General features: G+C 39.1%; 1 protein-coding gene across 2 annotated transcripts in view; it reads left to right on the forward strand.

Moving 5' to 3' along the window:
* The window catches only part of LOC121332507 (protein unc-79 homolog), an 89,978-nt gene that overhangs the window by 34,622 nt on the left and 38,515 nt on the right, over positions 1 to 16,841 (forward strand). Inside the window, exons 25-30 of one of the 2 annotated variants that reach the window (XM_041398012.1) lie at positions 2,335 to 2,517; positions 3,230 to 3,392; positions 6,208 to 6,357; positions 7,697 to 8,920; positions 10,610 to 10,717; positions 15,376 to 15,492. In XM_041398012.1, coding sequence (XP_041253946.1) covers positions 2,335 to 2,517; positions 3,230 to 3,392; positions 6,208 to 6,357; positions 7,697 to 8,920; positions 10,610 to 10,717; positions 15,376 to 15,492 — 1,945 coding nt within the window. The remainder of the gene's footprint in view (positions 1 to 2,334; positions 2,518 to 3,229; positions 3,393 to 6,207; positions 6,358 to 7,696; positions 8,921 to 10,609; positions 10,718 to 15,375; positions 15,493 to 16,841) is intronic. The other variant, XM_041398020.1, reaches the window with a different exon arrangement.

The following is a 16,841-nucleotide window of genomic DNA, read 5'->3' on the forward strand; positions in this document are numbered from 1 at the left end:
TAAATTAAAGAGTGTAAAAGTAGATTCAGACCTGTTGCTCTTGAATTGAGAGTCTGGAAGCGGCAGTTCAGATCAGGGCAGCATCTTCCACATTTGTTTTCCAAGTGTTTTCCAAATTTGGAAGCCCAAATTTCAGTGATTGTAATTGGCCTGATTTTCAGAAGTTTTCCTTACTGCATCTGTAAATATGAACCTCTGCCTTTCTCTTCCACCTTTAAAATGTCTTGTGCGAGCCAAATCCACCCATTTGTGTTTAAAGCTTTGTAACTGAATCCTGGTTCCTCTGATGTCAAAAGCGTTTGAGAGCTTCAGTAGTTCAGGGTTTTTCTCTGTGCAGCAAACATCAACTTTAATTTGTATTTTGGGAGAGTTCTTTACTTAAGCTGTAGGGCTGCTTTGTCTTTGGAATAACCTTTTCTGCAAGAGAAATGCCGTTTGCAGTCCGAAGGTGTTTTTACAGAATGAAAACTTAGTACTGAGCTCTTAAGAGATCTCTTTCAGTTGCTCTTCTTTCCCAAGCCGTAAATACTTGCTTTACTCCGTCAGCTCCACAAAGGTTGGGATTAGGTTGGCTTGCTGGTTTTGATTCCGAGCTTGGTTCGAGTGGACAGTTCAATTAAAAAGCCAAAACCAAATGTCTCGGTATTTTTATTTTTCACCGTCAGCTCCGAGTGTTCGGGCTCCGAGCGCCCGGCGTTCCCTGCAGTGGCGGCGTTCGCCCGCGCGGTGGCGCTGTTGCGCAGCGCGTTCTCCCGGCGCGGCCTCCGCTCCGCCTCCCCCGCGGCCTTTTTTCCTTTTTATTCATTTATTCCTTTTTTATTCCTTTATTCCTTCATTCCTTATTTTCCTGCGGCAGCTTGCAAAACGGCTCTGCTCAGCGTCAGGCGTGTTTGCCTTACGGGATGCGCTCCGTTAGGCAGCGCTCTGGCTGCTTTGCATGGATGAGCTTTTCCTCCCCGTGCTGTGTGAGGGAACGCGGCGTTACGGGGTAGGACCGAATCTGGTGATTATAAATCATATATTCGACTGGATATATCCTACGTGGATAGACACGGGATTCGTCTGTTTAGCTCTACACAAGTATTTGAGGCAGCTGCACATCAAACTGGAGAGTTTTACAGGGAAAAAATTCTACTTGGCTTGCTCAGGAGAGAACTTGAGACCATGAGTTTAGTGTTTGTAAATTAGTCTCTTCTTCTTGTTCTAATAAAAACAAAACAAAAGAAGTGTATAGGTAGTCTGTTTAGATGTAGAGAGCTGCTGATAAAATTGAGTAAGTCCACTGTAACACGCCCCTGCAGTCAGATCCTGGGAGTTGTGCTGGGGCTGCCTTGTCCCGTTGCTGCACCTTCCCAGGTGTGAGCCAGCGTGGGGCAGCATCAGACACAAGGGCTTTGTGGAGCCTTGTTGTGACCTGCTTCAACTGCTGGTTTCAGCACGTGTGATTTTAAAAATAGCTCACGTTGGAAGACTGATAGGAAGATGATGAAAAATGGCATTGCACTTTCAAGTGAAACACGGTTGTGCCAGGGTAGTGGAAATATATGGCTTCACTTCTGAGTCACTCCTAGGATTCCAGCCACTGGCCCCAAATAGCATGATGCCCTTCAAAGGTCATGATGGAGGCAAGGCATGTGACTAGCAGTGATCACAGCAGCCTGTCTGCAGCAACACCACTGCTTAAGATTGATAAGCATTTTATTTACAGCGAGATAATTTTCGTTTGCTTTGTTCTTGGATCCTTTAGGATTTGTGTGCATAAACTTCCTGCATAACATAGTAGGCACTTTTACCTTCGGTGGAGGGTGGGAAACTAATGTTGTTACCTGATTCCAGAAGCTGGGGCTTAAAAAACCCTAATGCCTAATGTTGCAAGCCTATTGAGAAAAAAAACAAAAACAAAAACAAAACTGCCAGTACAGTGTTAAAATGTTAATACAAAGACCCCAAATAACCAAACTACTCAACCCCCAAAACTCACAGGTGCATGCTGTTAAACATTTGATATAGATAGTATGGTTTTGTGTATTGAAGTATGATCAACTTGTGCCACAATACAAGGCTATTTCAGCATATTTTATGAACTTGCCAGTGTATCTTAAAATTTAAACTGTGCTGAATGAAAGGCTTTCAGAACACATTTTCATTGTTTCATTTTGCCTATCTGGCTAAAATTGGAAGGTGGCAAGATGGCAGAAAGCTTGTAAATGGTAGTGAGATTTCCTTAAAACCATTGATTTCCTTTCACTTACCTAATACCTCAACTATTCATTATTTTGTTTTTTAACATCAGTGGATTTGATTTTGGTGAGGTAACTCCTTTGTTCTTTTCAGGTGATGGACTATAACATCAACCTGGGAAAACACCTTCTTCCCTTGGTGGTGCAGGTGTTGAAATATTGCACTTGTCCTCAGCTAAGGCATTACTTTCAGCAGCCTCCTCGCTGCTCCCTCTGGTCCCTCAAGCCTCACATTCGGCAGATGTGGTTAAAGGCTTTGCTTGTTATTCTGTACAAGGTGAGTGCTCCTAACAAAACATCATCCACAGAAAAATTTACAGTTCAATTTGAAATTTGTTACAGGGAACACCTAAATGTATGGCAAGCGAATGGAACTGTAAAGGACAATTTTCTTTGATACACTACTGCATTTAATTTCAGTGTCTGAAATAGTTAGGATTTAGTCTGTGCTTCTTCAGTCTTTATTGTCTTTCAAGTGTTTATCTGAGAAAGGAAAATATGGATATTAAAATAGGAAAATGATGTATGAAATTCCGGTGAGGAGTATTTTGAGTAAGTTTGAATTAGTTTAAAAAAAACTAAGTAGTGACTTTAAATGGAGGAGTGTGTCAGTTTAGCAGTTTTTATTCTTCAGTTGAGTGATGCTTTTTAGGAAATGCTGTTAAAATGTCATGTGTTTATGCACTGAAATGGAGCTGCAAATACTTTTGGTATGCTTAACAAATTTCTAGCAGGTCTATAGGGCGTACAAGGAAGTGCAGACACGAAATGTTACTAATAGGGACTTTCAATATTTTATTAAAATAATTCTGTGTACAAAACTGACAAGAGTCCTACTTCTCATGATGTTTTTGGAAATGTATAGTCAAGGGAAGGCAAAGGGCATCCAGCTGACAATATTATTGTAATTTTTCTGTTTTACTGCCTGAATGTTTATTCAAGGAGAAAAGTTAGTTTTTAAGCTGAAGTTTTTCTCTTTTGCTGAACAGTACCCCTACAGAGACTGTGAAATCAGCAAGATTGTACTGCACCTAATCCACATCACAGTCAATACCCTGAACGCTCAGTATCACAGCTGCAAGCCCCATGCAACTGCTGGTCCTTTGTATAGTGACAACAGTAACATAAGCCGATACAGTGAAAAAGAGAAAGGTACTTTTAACACTCTGGTTTGTATGAGAGTCATTGATTTAATTCACTAAGTCTTGCAGATGTTGTAGAATGGTGAATATGGTGTGAACTTTAGAACATAATACTTGTAATTGAGTCTGAAGTGGGGCTTACCTGACCAGGATAGCCGTGTATAGCAAAAGAGGTTCTCAGCTGCTCTGTGGGCTGAGCATAGCACAGTGGTCTCACATCTCCCAGGGGACTGTATCTTATGCATAATGGTTCATTTACTGTGCCTGGATAGTGCTTGGCCTTTCCTATGGCAGTGCTAGCTGATCCTACATCACACCAGGTGTGCAACCAGCGTGACACCACATTCTGATTTAACTTTGTAATAGGATGACATAGTAGCAAATATTGATACTAAAAAGACTATGAATTCAGTCTGTAGTTTGCTTTTGTCCTTAAAGGAGCTGAAGTTGACAAGGTTAATGCAAACGTGTAGATGGATGTCTAAAGGCAAAAGAATGGTTCTATACTTTGTGTCTGATGGTGAGCTCTGTGTGTGCTTGCTAGGTGTAGCAGAGGTACTGTGATGATGTGAACTGGTATAAGCTTGGGGCTTCAAATGCCATGGTGTCACTGAGTGTAATTCCTTAGGTTTGTGAAGTTAGTTACATAATAGCTGTTAATGATTAACATGTCCTTTTGACATTCTGTAGTCTTCTTTCAGCTATTTTGATTTTTATCTGCTTATTTGCTGTTTACATCTTCCTTCTCAAATAGTCTTCATAGTATGCAGAAAACTCTTCTGAAGAAAAATCCAAGAAACTCTCTTGTTTTCATTTCAGTACCTTTTCCTATTTTGCTGCTTGTTGCTTGTGAAAAGATGTACAGCAAAACAGGAGCACAACGTTTTGTTTACCTGAACACCCTATTATTCTGCTCTAGCAAATCAAAGCAGTCTTAATGTGGATTTAAACTACATATTGCATAACCTCACTCAGTTGGGCATTTTGTATTGCTAGTGGAGGCTAAGAGACAACTGTGGCCTTATGATGAATTTGTCTGTGTTTTGAGACAACTTAATGACTTAATTCATAATGACTTACTAATGCACTTATAAAGTGCATTAACTTTCTGGATTGATTCTAAGACATTTTAAAGACAAATTGAGGTGCCCAAGTACTCAGCTTGTCCAATACTGCTTCCCTGGGTGGCCTTGTGTCTCACTTCAGCATTGTTTCCTTATGTTTACAGTAAGGAGAATAATATTTACTTGCTTTCCAAAGCTGTTGTGAAGGGCTTTGGGCTGCACAGAGGTAAAGGACCATAAATGGGCAAATTTTACTCTGTAAATACTGACTTAACGACAGGGTTTTTTCTCCTCCTTTGTGGAAGGGCTGCAGGAAAAGGAGGGTGTAGAAAAGTTTTCTTTCACCGGCAAAAAGCAGCCAATACAATTCCCCAGGGACTTGGAAAGTTGAAGCCTTTCCCACCTTTTCTAAAGTGACTTGTTTAATCACTGGTCAGGTAGTATGTGTGTGTTGCTGTCATCATCAGAGGTGGTGTTTAGGTAGTGAATAGATGAGGATTTTGTTGTCAGAATTCCTATGCTAAAGATGGATTTCCCCACTATTGATCTTTTTTCCTAATTTTTCTGCCAGACTTTGTTGTGGGGATCAAGTCTACAGACTGCTGTGAAACTGATGCTAAATCTTGTGACAAGAAGCATTTGTTTGTAAGAGGAAGAAGAAGTTACACGTAGGACATGACATTAAATTTGATCTTCTAACTTATTAAAGCCAGCTCCTGTAGAAATTCTTACTATCAACCTTGACTGACTTTTCTGGATTCATCATTTCAGTTAGGTGTCTTGTCCCTGATGTCTTTAGGTGGCAGTTTCATAGCTTCACATGTATTAGCACCTTTCCAGCAGTTTCAGAACTGAAGATATTTATGTCTCATTTAAGTCTTCAGTTTTTGTCCATGCTAGCTCTTTGACTTACTTGCCCCTTCACTCCCAGACACCAAATGCATTTCCTCTCCGTATTTACTTGCTACAGTAAACAAAGCCAACTTTGTTTTTCTTTTGAGTGCTCTGTTGTTTTTTTTTATTGTCCCAGTAGTGTTTCTTATTTCCTTGGAGATGAATCACTGGACGTAGAATTGCAGATTATTCTACATGATAGATTTATTTTTTAATTTCTGGGGTTTTTTTTTAAATTGCTGTTTCATGTAGATCACACAGCATTTTTTTTTGATTGATAAATAGATTTGGATCTTTCTTTCTCTTTACCATTTTCTTCTGGTTGCTCTCAAATCAGGGCATAATGTTTTACTATTACTACTTAGATCAGTAATTTAATAATTCATACTCTTAGGTCTTATTCTATTACTATTATCAGCTTCCCAAGATAATCCATTTCTTCCTTTTTCACTTTTTTATTTTGCTGGTTTATCCTTACCTTGTGGTTATTTCACTAATTTCCATTATCTTCAATTTACCATTTCTCACTCAGCACTACAGAAGTTGTTTACTCAAGTCAGTGTCCAGTCTAGTGTATTTCTTCCATCTAAAGAGTCTGTATTATTATCAGTATGGAAGATCAACTTAGAATGGTAAAAACTTTGTTATGCTTTTGTTGCACTGTAACCCATTTTTCATTTCTCTCAGACCTTAACTCAAGATGTAATAAGAATGACAAAGTTAAACCTGGGATACAAAATCTCTAGCAAACTTAATTTTTCAATTCAGATTTAATTGACTCTAGCTGAGGTTTTATTACATAGACAGCTTTTCATTCAAGAAATTGCACCCTCTTAAGAGTAATAATGTTTTTTCTTTCTCCAGCAGAAGAAGACAGTGTTTTTGATGAATCTGATATTCATGATACACCAACTGGACCTTGCAATAAAGAGTCTCAAACTTTCTTTGCAAGACTGAAAAGAATTGGTGGCAGCAAAATGGTGAAATATCAACCAGTTGAGATGAATGCTCAGAGAAGTATGAATTGTTTTGTTGGTATAAACTCATGCAGAAATACAATTTCCTACTCTTAGTTTCAAGCTGCCAACTTTCTTTGTAGAGTTTGTTGCACTGCCTAATTTTAATATAGCTACTCTGTCTTACTCTGAAGAATGCTCATTTCCCTGAATGAGTTGTCTTTTAGGAATCTCAAAGTAGGCACTCCAGAGTAAAAATACCTAAAATCAGCAGTTATTTTTAGAAACATTAAGCTCTTCTGAGTTAAAAAAAAACAAACAATAGATTTTTTTTTTTAAATTTTCTTCAACCATTGGGCTGAAGACTTTCTATTTAAATTATTTTTTCCCAGAAATTGATTTTGTTGCTAAGCTGGGACTCTACGGTAAGCAAATTTGTTTTTGCGGCTGCAAATATAATTGTTTTCCATTGGCAATAATGGGGTTTTCAAAATCAAATTTCAAAAATTTGATTTCAAATTTAGGTGTCTGGAATCAATAGCCTGAAAAAAAGTTGAAGAGATTTCCACTACCACCCACCTGCCTGGTTGTTTTTTTTTTTTTTCTTTCATTTTAGGTGTTTGCAGAGGAAGGGAAAGTGATTCTGACTAGAGTGAACTCTTAAACTGCTATCACTGTTTTTTTCTGCGCAGTGATTTGTATGTGGAGTATTTTGAAATATGGGGATATTAATGATTAGGAATATCCTATTTTATGTGAAAATAAATAATTTTTTAAAGTGGTGATCTTTGAAAATGTTCTCAATGAGTGTGTTCACATGGCAGAGTACCAGTGCAGTGGCAGTGCCAGCAGCTGTGCTCACTGCCCTCCTCCCCAGCATCAGGAGGGGGGACTGGGTGCTGTGATAGCTGCTGGACCCTGCTGGGTTCTAGGATCTCCAGGGAAAAATTCTCTGATCTCAGGCTTGTGCTGCAATATCCTCACTGCCAATACTACCCTTGCTTCTTGAATCAGAAGCATCCATTTTAAGCCTGTTCTGCTGCAGTAAATAATAGGTGTACTACATGCAACCATCCCAAGTAGTTGTGGAAGTTACATGCCTTGACACCTCCTTTCAATGCATAAGGTTAAAGAGTCTATCTTCATGTACATCTGTCCAGGATAAATAGACTTTGGACAGCATTTAGGTAAACTGTACTATCCAAATAGCACATTTTTGTTATTATTTGTTGTAAAAATCCATGTAATTTGGTTCTGAGGTTAAAACAAAATGTAGGCAATTTTGACTAATACTGGGTTTGCATTTAAAATGTCAGTCATGTTGAATTGTGATATAAAGATGAAGGTATCTGCCAAAAGTCTCCAACTGAGGTAGTATTAGCTTTTTCTGTTTTGATCAGGTGAAATAGAGCTGGCTGAATATAGAGAGACGGGGGCCTTACAAGACAGTATTCTACGCTGTGTGAGAGAAGAAAGCATTCAGAAAAAAAAACTGCGCTCTCTAAAACAAAAATCTCTTGATATAGGGAACGCAGACTCCCTGCTGTTCTCGTTAGACGAACACCGCAGGAAGTCCTGCATAGACCGCTGTGACCTAGAAAAGCCTCCTGTCCCTGCTGCTCACGCCGCGCACAGGCACAGCGACTATGGACGCTCTCGGCAGAATTCTTCCACCAAAGCTGAAAATATAGACACGCAGGAAAGTCTGCCTCATACAGAGAGTTTCCAGGAAACCAAAAGACCTGTCATACCAGAGGTTAGGCTAAATTGCATGGAAACTTATGAAGTGAAAGTGGACTCCCCAGTTAAAACTGCTGATCCCAAGGAGGATTTAGATCTGATAGATTTGTCCTCCGATTCAACATCAGGTCCTGAAAAACATTCAGTGCTCTCCACTTCAGACAGTGACTCTTTAGTCTTTGAACCACTTCCTCCCCTTAGAATAGTGGAAAGTGATGAAGAAGAAGAAACAACAAACCCACTGAATGATGAGGTCTCTGGCAAAACTGCTGTTTCATCTCCTTCAACTCCTATCAACGTGTCTGCGCTCAGCCTCAGCACAACTCCGCTGGTGCAGTTCAGCATTGAAGATTGCTCCAAAGACTTTAGTTCTAAGGATACAAGCAACAATGCTTCAGCAGGAACAGAGGAGGTCATTTTCATTTCTCCCAAAGATCAGAAGGACTCTTCAGAGTTAGTTAAGCCAGAAGAATTTCAGGACATGTCCTCTGGAAACTCACTAACTCTGAAACAGAAAAGGGACCTGCTGCAGAAATCATCTGCCCTTCCAGAAATGTCCCTTGATGATAACTCTGAGCTTAGTGTGGAGGAAATTAAACCTAGTGGAACAATTCCAAGCCCAAATGTAAAGACAGTGCTTATAAAAGTCCCTGAAGATTCTGAAAAGCAAACTGAAAGTGATAAACTTGATACGAATACAGAGTCTGACACCGAACAAAACACAGAGCAGAAACAAGAAGGGGAGACTGAGGAGTCAGAATTTAAGATTCAGATTGTTCCTCGCCAGAGGAAGCAGAGGAAGATTGCTGTGAGTGCTATTCAGAGAGAATACCTGGACATTTCCTTTAACATCCTTGACAAGCTGGGAGAGCAGAAGGAGGCAGGTGAGCTCACTCACCCGGTCAAAATGCTTATTTTTGTGTGAAGGTTTTGGTAACAGAGCTGTGTAAGGAGGTGTGTATTTATTGTGAGATGTGGCTATTTATAGCATCTGATGTGCTACCTGAGTGTTTTCAGGTGTTTGTTTCTCACAAGGAATGTGCTAATCATTCAGGTATGAGGAATGTGTAAAGGACCCATTTGAAAAGGAAGTGGAGTTCTGTGACAAAAATACTCATTCTGATATCCAAGTAAGGGAATGAAACTCCCTGTCCTCTTTATGCTGGGAGTCAGAAAAATGGTCAAACTTCTGTGCCTTTTATCCTCCTAATCTAGTCCATGCTACACTGGTTCTCTTTTGATGTAGTGATTTTTGGCCCTTATTTCTTTTCCAGCATAAGGCAGTGGAAAGCAGAATGGATCACAAAATGTAAGGCTGAGCATTAGACATAGACATATATTTTATTTTTATACGCTAAAACCTGTTTGTAGCCTTCTTTGTACTGGGTATCCACAATTTTTTCTTGATCTGTGTTTGTTAAAGATTTAAAATTCAAAGATGGGCAATCCTCTACATACCTAAGTGGTTTTTTTTCAGGTGATTTCAATGCAAAGTCTTATTACTAAGTTTTTTTTCAGTGGAGAGAAAGTGAGCTTTAGCTTTTCCTCAGATTTCAAGTGGATTTATCAAACAGCTTGAAAAATAGTATGCTGCTGCCTTCTTAATTTCTTGGCTATTTTTTTCCCTAGGATTTTTCAGTTACTAGAATTTCACGTTTTTTAACATATTAATGAAAAAGGACAGAATCCTTCAGGCCTCAGTTCCTTGTTGCTGTTGAAGTGAGGGGGAATATTTATGCATTCCTGACTTGACTTTTTTCTTAAGTGCTTCAGAGGGAACCACAGTATAAATTCTTCTTACGATATTCCACTTTCACAAGGTGAAATTATTCCATGTAATCATAGTTACACTGTTCCCTTTATGTTTCAGGCCTGTCATCCCATTTATGGTTCTAATAAGCTGAAGAACTACTGGAGATTTATAAAAATTAAAGAGAGCTGAGTGTTGTTGAGCCTTTCATGTAGAGAAGTGTGGCCTTGAAAGAATTGTACAATTAGACTGAGTGGTTTTTTTGACCATTAAAAAGGGCCTGTTTTCTTGCAGTAATGAACACTCTCACCCTTGACACTGCTTGGAAGGGCTGTTCCAGTTCTGAAACACCACGTGGAAGCTTTTTAATGCAGAATTTTAAACTGTGAATCTTCAGGAGCAAATGCTAGGTCAACAGCCTCTTGAATGAAAACTGATGGCATGTTGGAGTTAAGTCTTTTAAAAGATGCTAAGCTGTCACTTAAACTAGCTTTGTCTCAGTGGTCTCTCTCTTATTTCCATGTTGGTGGTTCCACTAATCACTTGAGTGGGATCAATATCAAACTCTATGTGCATTTATTAGTTATGAGCTCTAAACACCATAAGCAGAAGTCTCCTTTAAAAAGTGATTTTAAGAAATAGATCCCTGTGCCCCTATAAAAATTCTTATGACACACACACTGAATCCTTTTTGAAACTCCTGGGAATGCCAGATGGTGAATGGATGACTGAAATGATGTGAAAAGGACATCTAGCGAGAAGGAAGATTAAAAACTTTGTTGATTTTAAATGCTGAGAGTTTAAGCACAATTTTCACATGCAGATTCTGCTGCCAAAGGACTTTCAACACTGGAAATGCCAAGAGAGTCATCATCTGCACCAACTCTTGAAGCAGGTGTTCCAGAGACAAGTAGTCACTCTTCCATATCAAGTAAGTTTACCTCTGGTTTGAGGATTAAAATCAAGGTTACTGTATTGTGCATCAGATGCACAGCATGTATGGTAAATTCCTTCCTCTGAGTTTCCTTAATTCTTCGAAATACGGCTGTTTTGGATATCGTTGGAACTGTTAAATCTCTGATGGTCAGCAGCATTTTAACAGTAGCTAAAGATTTTCTCTTGGGACATGGCAAGTTTGACAAATGTGGTTTTCTTGAATTAAAGTAGGTAGCAGCTAAAAGCAGTAATTCACTAAAGCTGAATGTATTTTCCCCTGTGAGAGAGCATTGTCAACTGTCAGTGCACAGAAGCAGAAGATGAGGGTCCACAGGGCTGTTACTAAATGGCCTTTGGTACATTTTTTTGCTGTACCTTAGGAAAAAAAATCTCTTGCAATTTTTGTGAAATGCCTTGAATGCCACTTCCTCAGCTGCTTGCTGAAATGTGGTAACTCTTTATCTGGGACTCCCATAACCATTTCACTTGAAGATGAGCTCTGTTGTTGGCATGACAGATGGCTTAACAGCGCACATGAAGATAAGAAGTTAAGGTGGAGGTATCTTGGAACACTTAACAAAATTCAGAATGGTGTGTCCATCTAGGTGACACATCTGAGGGCCAGTGGGGTAGAACTGTGTCTAGTAAAAAAGGGAGGGGAAATAACTTCCTCTGATACCAATGAACTGCTGGGTCAGCTCAGCTGTCTTGCTGAACTTCACTTTCAGATTGCTGTAGCAATATTAAGTTTTAGTTTTGGAAATTCATTGTCTGCTGATTTGATTGGAAGGGGTGTCTGGCTTGTTAAAGGAAGAATGTTATTTTAGACATGCTAGTTGAGTACCTCCCCAGTTTTTCCACTAGCATCTCAGGTCAGGTACATCACATGGAGTATGTTTGTTGGCCACCTAATGATACAGATGTCACTTAACTAAAGCAGTTGAAGAGGGTCCAGTTAAGACATCGCTCTCTTGCTTTTAGCCCAGTGCTAGTGGTTCCTGTAAATTCCAACACAGGAAACTGGAAATAGTATCTATATGATGTTGAGCCTGCATTCCTATGTAAATATTTCTTTCCTCTGTCTGGAAACTTGCCTCAGTTTCCAACTGGAAGAAGGGATATGAATTCTTCCATTGTGTCTCTTGTACCTTTAGACTGAAATGATTTTAATCTTCTACTATGTATCTTTACAGTGTTTTGCATAGTAGGCCCTGGTCAGGCCTGTGAGCACAAGGCACTTCTGTAACACAAATAGGTAATATAACTTGTACAGCCAGTGCCTGGCCATCATTGTCTGCAATGGGAGGATTTTGCCTTTGGACTTCTCTCTTTGAGTAGAGAATTCTACAGGATTGACCAGATCAGTAGATAACAATGAAAAATGTTGCCAGCCACTCTATGAAGGTTACTGATCTTTTAATGTGCTTGTTAGATTTCTTGCAGAAAACCTGATAGAGGAAAACTTCCCCCGTCATCCAAGCTCCAGGCAGCCGCTCGCTCTCACTGCCACCAGCAGGACAGGGGAGAGAAGGGGAAGGGTAAAACCTGGAAAACTCATGGGTTGAGGGAGTTTAATAGGGAAAAGCAAAAGCTGTACATGCAAACAGAGCAAAACAAGCAATTAATTCACTGCCTCCCATGGGCAGGCAGGTGTTCAGCCATCTCATCAAGAGCAGACCCCCATCACAAGTAATGGTGACTTGGGAAGATGAAATCTGTCATTCCAAATGTGTCCCCCCTTCCTCCTTCTTTCACCCACTTTATATACTGAACATGGTGCCGTGTGGTCTGGAATATCCCTTTGGTCAGTTTGTGTCACTTGTCCCTGGCTGTGTCTCCTCCCAGCCTTCCTTGCACCCCCAGTGTGGCAGCATGCAAAGCAGAAAAGGCCTTGGCTCTGTAAGCCATGCTCAGCAATAACAAAAACATTTCTTTATTATCAACCCTGTCTTCAGCACAAATCCAAAACACAGCCCTGTACCAGCCACTGTCAAAAATTAACTCTACCCCAGCTGAACCCAGCGCAGCTCCCTTTGCCACTAGTCAGTCACAGGCATGAAAAGTTTTTGCTGGTCTGCAGCAATCATCCTGGATCCAGCACTGTTGAAAGGCTGGCAACTCTGACATTTTTTGGGTTTTAGATTTTTTTTTTTTTTTGGTAGCTGTCTGGTGGTTTGGATTTTTGTGGGGTTTTTTTGGTTTTTTTTCCTTATTATTTGAAGTCATTGCTGTCATTGAGAAATCAGGTAAATAGTCCTGGAAATCCAAACCTGCTCAACAATGGCCTAATTATGTGGTATATTCATGAAGAATTTTTAATTGCAATCGCAAAAAGCTGCTAGAGAAAATTCAAAGAGATAATTTTCTCTATTTTGACAGTCATCTGCACTCCAAGCAGTCTTGTCAGTTCTAACATTAATTGCGGTTCTTTTATCAGGAAATTCTATGCTTGATAAAGTGATAAAGCATCTATTTAAAATCATTGTCCTAGAAATGATGGAAATTCTATTTTTCTCTTAATTTGCTGTGAAAAGCAGCTGCAATATAACTTTTAAAAGTGAAATATGGAATGGTCCCTTGGTCTGGTTCAATTCTACAGGTTCAGTTATACCAGGGCTGCTTTGTAGAAATGCTGTACTTGGGCCAAAAAATGGAGTTTAAATGCACTTCAGAAGGATATAACTGGAAAGGACGTAATGAGTAAAAACTTAAGTATTTCATCTAATAAGATAATTTTGGTGCAGATTTTCATTGAAGTATTTGTTTTGGTTGTTGTTACTCAAGGCCTGTATTTGGGTGTTTTTTTTTTTTTTTCGAGGGAGTACTCTGTTTACTCTGAATTTTAAACTCTTTGATAGAAAATGAGTAGAACAAGTGTAGGCAAAGGCACTCAACCCTTCTTGACTTTGTGAAAGTTGCAGCTTATTCCTTATCTGTACTTCTTTATCACAGTTAATTATGTGAAATGCTGTGTCTAATTTCACAGCTTAGCTGGTTACTGTTCAGAATTTTAGAGTGGAACTATGGGATAGTAAGTGGTCTTTTTAATGATGGTGAATGTAATTGAACAGATGAAAATGATCATTCAGAGAAGATTTTACTTTGTTGCCCTTGCTCTAAGGGCCTGTTGAGGAAAAACTTAAAGCTATTAAGGCAACATTTTAAAAGCTTTCCTGAATACTTGTGTCAGCAGTTTCACAGGCCTTGTTCAAGCAGGGCCTTAAAACTCTGTCTTGATACAGTGAACAATGATTTTAGTTTCAGTGGTGGAAGTATACTGCTCAGGCTCAATTGTCCAAGTGAATCTATTATTGTTCAATTTGAATTTTTTTTGTGAATGGGGAAAAAAATGAGAAAGTCGGGAGCCATGTATGATCTCTTTCTTCCTCAATGTAGTTAGAGAAAATACGTAGAATCATTTAAGTTGGAAATGAGCTTTAATATCCTAGAGTCCAACCTAACACTGCCAGTCCATCACTAAGTCATGTTCCTAAGCACCAGGTTGATATGAACCAAAAGTCATAAGTCCCCCTTATGGTTTTATTTAGAGCATTATCCAGTGACACATATCTCATAAATCAATCTTTTTAATGAAGTAAATTGTTTGGTATTTTCAGGGTCCCCAACAATGGCAAGGAAAATGAATCTGACTCCATGTTCTTAGAAGGCTAATTTATTATTTTATGATATTATATTACATTAAAGAATTCTATACTAAAACCATACTAAACAATAGAGAAAGGATACAGACAGAAGGCTAAAAGATAATAATGAAAAACTGGTGATTCTCTCCAGAGCCCTGACACAGCCTGACTGTGATTGGTCATTAAGTCACAACAATTCACATGAAACCAATCAAACATGCACCTGTTGGTAAACAATGTCCAAACCACATTCCAAAGCAGCAAAACACAAGAGAAGCAAATCAGATAATTATTGTTTTCATTTTTCTCTGAGGCTTCTCAGCTTCCCAGGAAAAGAATCCTGGGCAAAGAGATTTTTCCAGAAAATATGAGAGTGACAGTTGTTGGATGAATAAAAATTGAATGTTTGTTGATAGCTCTGTATAAGAAAAATGGCAGTGAAGTTACAGAAGGGTCTTGTCTTCAAGGGCTGCTGGCTTCACACGTCAGCAGAACATGCAGGTGGTCTGCCTGAGGGGTGGGTGTGTAGGAGGCAAGTTCAGCTCGTGCCTGCCATGAAGGATAGTGTCAGGGAATTGTTTTCCTAGGGTCAGCATGGACACAGCATTCCTCCATGCTTTGCTGGGAGGAGAGTTTCCTTCCTTGGTGCAGCGTATGTGAGTGAGATTCGAGTGTACATTTATTGCCTCTCAGCATGGGAGTTTTGGGGTAGTATCTTAGCTCTTCCGAGATACCAAGTCTTTTGATTAGCTTTCATAATATTTGGAGACAAAAAGGCACTGACAGTTGACACAGTGAACCCAAATCTCTTGTGACTGGTGGCACTGGGGCCAGAATTGTACCCTATGTAGCTGTATGAAAGGTGCATATTGAATTGAGCAAGATTCTTAGAGCCAGCTATCATTGCCATTTCAGTATTTATATCATGCTGGCTTGTAAGATCAGGAAATGAGTGTAGTTCTAAATGTTGTCTGAGCTCCTGAAATCCTTTTGCATTTCTGACTTGCAGCTCAGTTCAGACAAATGAAAAGAGGCTCTTTGGGAGCTCTGACAATGAACCAGCTAATGAAGAGGCAGCTGGAACACCAGTCTAGTGCTCCCCACAATATCAGCACTTGGGATACTGGTGAGCTGCATTTATTGTTCTTTATTTCTATTTCCTAAGCCAATTACTGTGTAACAATCCACTTTTTAAAAAGGGAGTATTTCTATTCTACCATTGCAGATAAGTGATCAGTATCAAGTCTAAAGTGAATCTTTATAGACAGCACAAGATTATCATCTAGTAAGAGTTGGAATGGTTATATATTTGGGAGGTAGACCCTCTGGTACAGTGTTGTCCCTTTAATTGTGCATATTATTCAGATTATTTCCTGGTTTCTTTGAAAGAAGTTGAATAATCACAGTTGAATTCATTAGGTATAGGATTTCATCCCTGGTGCATGGAATCATTTATTTGTATGTGTGTTTATAATGGTGTTGTTACACCACAGAGTTGTGCCTTCTACCAGCCAGTTCTGTTTCTCCTTAAAGAAGTTTTTACCAACTCATGCTGGACACCTGAAGTTTCTGTTTATTCACTGCTTTTTCTACTTTTAAGATGAATGCAAAGTAATGAAAACTGAATTAAGCACATAATTTATTCACTACTCATTTCATTTGTTTTTTGTTTTCTTCTGAGCAGATGTCACTAAACAATAAATGGATTCTGGTTTAACAAAAATGCTAGATATTTTAGTGCCCATTTTGATGTTAGTGACATTAAAAAATTGTGCTTCTCAGGAATTTATCAGCAGATGCAGATGCATCTAGGGAAAGGAATGCTTAAAATACTATATGGAACTTAGCATGCTGAATGAATGTGTTACCATCAGCCCTGGACAGCTGAGTTGAAATTTTTGGTTAATTTTGTCTTCAGCATCAAGTTCCATCAAACTAAGCTGTGTAGCTGAAGAGTGGCTAAAGATATGGTGCATAGTTGAGGATTATCCTTTCTATTCCAGTCTGCTGAATAGCATGCTCAGCATGAGACCTTTCAATCGTAATGGTCAGAATTTCCCAGTGGTAACAATGGGGGTTTTGTTCTAAGAGCAGGTAAGTTTATTTTATTGAAGAGACTTAGCTGGATCTCCTAGTCTCTCAGGCAGGGTTTTAGAGATTTAAAAGTTACTGCCTTTGTTCTGCAAGGAGTATTTAGCCTGTATTCAAAATGAACAGGTCAACACTAAAACTGTTCAGAATCTCTGTCCAGTTAATCCTGTTCCAAATCTGGTAGCTTTTTTCACAACATCTATGACTTTTCCCTCCAATATTCAGTTGAGCTAAAAGCCTTCAAGCATGGAGAGGCAAAATGAAATGTTCTTTTCTGGAAAGCTTTGCATCTCTCAGACTCTTGTTCAACCACTAGCTCCAAAGTAAAGTTTTTATTTGGACAGGTTTTTTTGTTTTGTTTTGTTTTGTTTTTTTTTTTTTAGG

Source organism: Onychostruthus taczanowskii, unplaced genomic scaffold (genome assembly GCF_017590055.1).
Source record: "Onychostruthus taczanowskii isolate IOZ18803 unplaced genomic scaffold, ASM1759005v1 scaffold1, whole genome shotgun sequence".
NCBI classification, from domain to species: domain Eukaryota; kingdom Metazoa; phylum Chordata; class Aves; order Passeriformes; family Passeridae; genus Onychostruthus; species Onychostruthus taczanowskii.